Here is a 5137-nt window from a genome sequence, read left to right on the forward strand (position 1 = left end):
CACTGGGTCTGCCTTCCGCTTCCGAGCTGGGAGCGAGCGCTCGAGGCCAGCTCGACTCGCAGGGCCCGAGGGTGGCCGAGGGCAGGGCCGCGCGACAGGAGACAGAGACACAGGCACATTGATTTGTTAGCGGGATGGGGCTGGCGGCGGCGGGGGAGGCCGTTGTCATGGAGACCGAGGGTCGGGTGTGCGGAAGGGGGAGGGGGCCGGGAGCGGAGCGGGTCCGGGGCGAGAGGCCGGCTTGCGGGGTACCCGCGCGACCCGCGGCACCCCAGCACCTGTGCATTGTGCATTGTGCGGTGCGGGCGGCGGCTGGGGGGGAGGGGAGGGCGCGAGTCCGGGCGGTGGGTGTGGGGCGGCCGGGGTCTGCCGAGGGGGCGGGGTCTGGCTGACACCACCGCGGGGGTTCCAGCGAGAGCCCTGGGGGACGCCGAGCACCGGAGGGACAACTTGGTGGCGAGGGAGGGGGCCCCGGCGAGGACAGAGGGTGGACGGCCCCCTCGCCAGCCCCGCAGACTGACAGCGGCCGGGCCCTCCCTCCCCGCTATGTCACTTCCGGCGGCGGCCCCCACCCCCTCGCGCTCTGTCTCTGGAGTAGCCTCGGACTCCGCCCCCTGGCGATTGGAACGCGGGTCACGTAGCAACGCGGGGGAGAAAGGGAGAGGGGCGTGGCCCGGAGCTCGGCCAATCAGCGCGCAGGGGCGCAGGCCCCAGCCGCTCCGCTTTAGCAACGTCGTTAGCAACACGTGGGGCCGGAGGAAGTGCTGGGCGGGAGGGGAGGGGAGAGCGGGCGCGCGGGAGGGAGGCGGGGAGGGAGCGGGCGCGCGGGAGGGGGAGGAGAACTGACGTCAGCGGGAGAGTATTATGGTCTGTCGTGCGCTGGCTGCTGCTTTTCTGCTCCTGGAAGCGGCCAAGGGGGGAAGCGGCGAGTCAACATGGAGCTTTCAGCGGTGGGGGAGCGGGTGTTCGCGGCCGAAGCCCTCCTGAAGCGGCGCATACGGAAAGTAGGTACCTCCGGGCCTCGGACCGAGGCTGGCCGAGCCCTCCCCTCCCGGCCTGGGTTCCCTCCCCCTGCTGCAGCCCAGCTTCCCTTCCCCCAGGTCCCAGCAGCGGCCGCGGCCGTGGCGGCGGCGGCGGCGGCGGCTCTGAGCCCAGGCGCTTTCCTTAGACTTGCAGCGATGCACAGATTGCATGGGTGGGGGGCGGGGTGGGGGGATGGATGCCGGTGCATGCACTTTGTGCAGCGTTTCGTGCAGGGGTGATGCGGCGAGCGCGTGCCTTTCGCGGTGGGATTTCGCGCATTCATTTGGTGCATGCATTTTTTGCATATATTTCTTGTGTCCTCGTCATGCATTTCTCCCCTTGCACACACGCATTTTCCCCTTTGCATCCGCAGGGACGCATGGAGTACCTCGTGAAATGGAAGGGCTGGTCGCAGAAGTAAGTAGGTTATATGCAATTCTCAGCCCCAGACTGTTGTTCGGGAGGTTTCTTTCTTCCTCTTTTCCCCTTTACGTGGAAATACAGCACAATGCAAGAAAAGTTAGAGACACACACACACACCCGCCGCTCTTTCCCTGCTCCCGGGACTGACGCCCACTTCTTCCTGATTCCCTCCAGGTACAGCACATGGGAGCCCGAGGAAAACATCCTGGATGCCCGCCTGCTTGCAGCCTTTGAGGAAAGGTACAGGCCCTTTCAAGGCTCAGACCCTCAACTTAGGGACACGGGTCCAGCCTGGACCGGAGTGCCACTAGATTCTTTACACACACACACACACACACACACACACCGTTTCTCTTTCCTTTCTGTCTCTAGGGAACGGGAGATGGAGCTCTATGGCCCCAAAAAGCGAGGACCCAAACCCAAAACCTTCCTCCTCAAGGTAAGATGGCAGTGCCCGGTGGTGGGCGGCAATGTTGTAGTGTGAGTTTTTTGGGAAGGGGGCTCTGAGGGCTTATGGACCTTTGGGGTGTCCGATCATGTTGCTTATTTATAATGTAGGAAGGAGCCCCCAGACAGGCTGTCACCTGGTCAGTGGTGGCGCCAAGGGGTGTCTTGGGGTAAGGTGCTTAGCCATGCTAGGACTGTGCCCACGGCCATCTCCAATTGACATATAATCCAGTACCAGCAAGAAGTGTGCTTGGTGCAAATGGCTGCTTCCAGACGAATTCTCCAGTGTGTACCCCAGACTGCAGCCCCTAAGCCCCACCCCCACCCATATAGAAATTCTGCGGCATCAGAGGGTGAAGCAGGAAGGCCCCCGCTGGAAGAGGGGTCCTGGGGGGAAGTAGGCAGGGGGCCCTGCTCTGCTTTTGACCTGCCTTCTCTCCTGTAGGCCCAGGCCAAGGCAAAGGCCAAAACCTACGAGTTCCGAAGTGACTCGGCCCGAGGCATCCGGATCCCCTACCCTGGACGCGCCCCCCAGGACCTGGCCTCTACTTCTCGAGCTCGTGAGGGCCTTCGGAACATGGGTCTGTCCCCACCAGGAAGCAGCAGCAGCCCTAGCAGCACCTGCAGAGTGGAGCCCCCACGGGACCGGGACCGAGACCGAGAGCGGGAGAGGGAGCGCGAGCGGGAGCGGGAACGAGAGAGGGAGCGTGAGCGGGAGCGGGGTGCCAGCCGCACGGACGACAAACCCAGCTCACCCGGAGACAGCTCCAAGAAGCGAGGCCCCAAGCCCCGGAAGGAGCTCCTGGACCCCTCGCAGAGGCCCTTGGGAGAAGCCAGTGATGGCCTCGGAGACTACCTCAAGGGCAGGAAGCTGGACGAGGCCCCTTCTGGGGCAGGAAAGTTCCCAGCTGGCCACAGCGTGATCCAGCTGGCCCGGAGGCAGGACTCGGACCTGGCCCAGTGCGGTGTGGCCAACCCCAGCCCGGCGGAGGCCACGGGCAAGCTGGCTGTGGACACCTTTCCGGCCAGGGTCATAAAGCACAGGGCCACCTTCCTGGAGGCCAGAGGCCAGGGCACCATGGACCCAGGTGGCCCCCGGGTCCGGCATGGCTCAGGCACCCCCGGCTCTGTGGGGGGCTTGTATCGGGACATGGGGGCCCAGGGGGGAAGGCCCTCCCTCATCGCCAGGATCCCAGTGGCCAGAATCCTGGGGGACCCAGAGGAGGAGTCCTGGAGTCCCTCTCTGACCAACCTGGAGAAGGTGGTGGTCACCGACGTGACCTCAAACTTTTTGACCGTCACCATTAAGGAAAGTAACACGGACCAAGGCTTTTTTAAAGAGAAAAGATGAATTGCTGGGTGGGTGATCCCAGGACAAGAGAGCAGGAGAGAGAGTGGGAGCGCAAACTTGGCATAACGCTTTTTATTTCTGGGTGTGAGGCGGCCTTCTGGCTGGTCCTGTCCCTAACTTCACATGCCCAGCCCTTTCCATTCCTCCTCCCTCCCTTCAGTTTTGGTTGGAAAGATTATCTCTAGAGTTATATTTTCTATTAGATGTAAATATGTTATTTAAGAAAAAATATCTAAATATATATATTTCAACTCTTGAAGTTGTTTTATTTAAACAAGGAGAGAGAGAAAGAGAGACTTAGTGTGGTTTAGTTGGGGCAGATGGGCTGAGTCGCCGCCTCTCGGCCACCCAGGGCACTAGGGAGGTTGGGGACCTGGGTAGTGGACCTCTGATGGTGTCTGGAGGGACTCAGCCTACCCACCTCGCCCCTCCTCCCTTTTCCCACAGCCCCAAGGCAGACCCGTGGAACCAAGCAGGACCCGGGTTTTCTCTCTCTTCCCATTGGCCCACCAGGCCAACAAAAGATGGGCTCCCCAATCAGAAAAAAAGGGGGTGGGGTCAGTGTGTTTTGCCTTTTTTTTTTTTTTTTTAAAGATTGAGAAGTCTGTTGGTGGGGGGTGGGATATTCACTTGAATAACTTTTGTGTGTGATGTTGAAGGTAAAAGTTGCAGGTGGGCGGGGACCAGCAGATCCCCCCAGGACCACATCAGGAAATGCACTTTACGGGAGCTGACGTGTGTGTGACGCACGCCGATCAGATCGTGTGTATGTCATGTGGACAGTCTCCCGGTTCCCTCGATTCCTTTCCTTACTCCACAGAAAGAAAAGAAATCCAGCGAATCTGTTTACATTCCCGAAATGCCAGGATAAACCGGGAGGATTGCATGTCCGTGCCCAGAGTTCGAGACAGTCGTTGTTTTCCAGGAAAAGTGTTTGGGGGTGGACACTCTCCTTTCCGCGTCCTCTCGCCTCGCCTGCAGAAGAGACGGTGGCCCCCGCCTCCCGGGAAGAGTTGGACTGGCCTGCCTCCCTCGGGGAGGGCGGGCCGCCGGCGCTCGCACGGACGCACGGCCAGGCAGGCCCACCCTGCGGGACCACGGAGGGAGGCGCGGCGGCGGGCGAGGCCGGGAGCGGGGGGCTCCGCGCCCAGGCCTGGCGGGGAGTGCGGCGGGGGCTCGGGGCCCGGCAGGACCCGCATCCCCGGCGGCTCCTGCGGGCGAGGGGAGGAGGGGCGAGGCGAGGTTTTCATCCAAGAATGCGCATCAGAACTTTTGCTTTTTCCTCCCTCCCCCCCTTCTTAAAAGCAAAAGCTATAATTTATAGGCCTTTTCGATTCGCGGAGTGTTCTCTATTTGAACTCGACATTCAAACTCCGCCAAAGGGGGCGGGAGGAGCGGGAGTTGAAAAGAGACGGCCGCGGCGGGGGAGGCCGTGCGCGGCGGCGGGGCCCGGGCGCCCCCGTGCGCTCCAGGGACGCAGAACGCGCGCCCCTCTTTGGACTCGAAAGCACAAATCTGTTCCCCTCCCCCCCAACCCCTTCTCTTCGAGGACTGATCCCTGCCACCACCCCCACCCCCGGCCTCCGCCGCCCTTAAACTGTTAGGAAGATCCGACTGGCCGCTGCTCGTCTAGGGAGGGCGTGGGGGCCCCGCGCGCGGGCGGGAGCACGACTCGGGGCGAGCGAGGCGGGGGGCCGGGGCTGGGGGAGCTTCTGGATGGGGTGCAGGGTGGGAGCTGCAGCCCCGGCCTCCTCCGCACTCCCCACCTCCCCGCCTCCCTCTCTCCTCCAGACTTTCTTGCCTTTAGAGAGAGGGGCAAAAAAGAGGAAGACGGTGTACTACGTGATTTTATTTGTTTTTGAATATCAAATTGCGCCTATAAAGAGAAGCCCC

General features: G+C 62.1%; 1 protein-coding gene across 1 annotated transcript; it reads left to right on the forward strand.

Moving 5' to 3' along the window:
• The first annotated feature begins 831 nt into the window (after positions 1-831).
• CBX8 (chromobox 8) lies at positions 832-3500 on the forward strand. The gene is made up of 5 exons (XM_047707574.1): positions 832-1004; positions 1397-1440; positions 1621-1686; positions 1819-1885; positions 2339-3500. Exons 1-5 carry the CDS (start codon positions 936-938, stop codon positions 3242-3244), a joined length of 1152 nt encoding a protein of 383 aa, XP_047563530.1. The 5' UTR covers positions 832-935; the 3' UTR covers positions 3245-3500.
• Positions 3501-5137: the final 1637 nt, after the last annotated feature.

The sequence above is a fragment of the Lutra lutra genome, chromosome 16 (assembly GCF_902655055.1).
Source record: "Lutra lutra chromosome 16, mLutLut1.2, whole genome shotgun sequence".
Lineage (NCBI taxonomy): Eukaryota > Metazoa > Chordata > Mammalia > Carnivora > Mustelidae > Lutra > Lutra lutra.

Coding starts and splice junctions, on each gene's coding strand:
- CBX8 (XM_047707574.1), top strand. CDS start 936: ATGGAGCTTTCAGCGGTGGGGGAGCGGGTGTTCGCGGCCGAAGCCCTC. Junction 1,005..1,396: donor TGAAGCGGCGCATACGGAAA/GTAGGTACCTCC, acceptor TTGCATCCGCAG/GGACGCATGGAGTACCTCGT. Junction 1,886..2,338: donor CCAAAACCTTCCTCCTCAAG/GTAAGATGGCAG, acceptor TCTCTCCTGTAG/GCCCAGGCCAAGGCAAAGGC.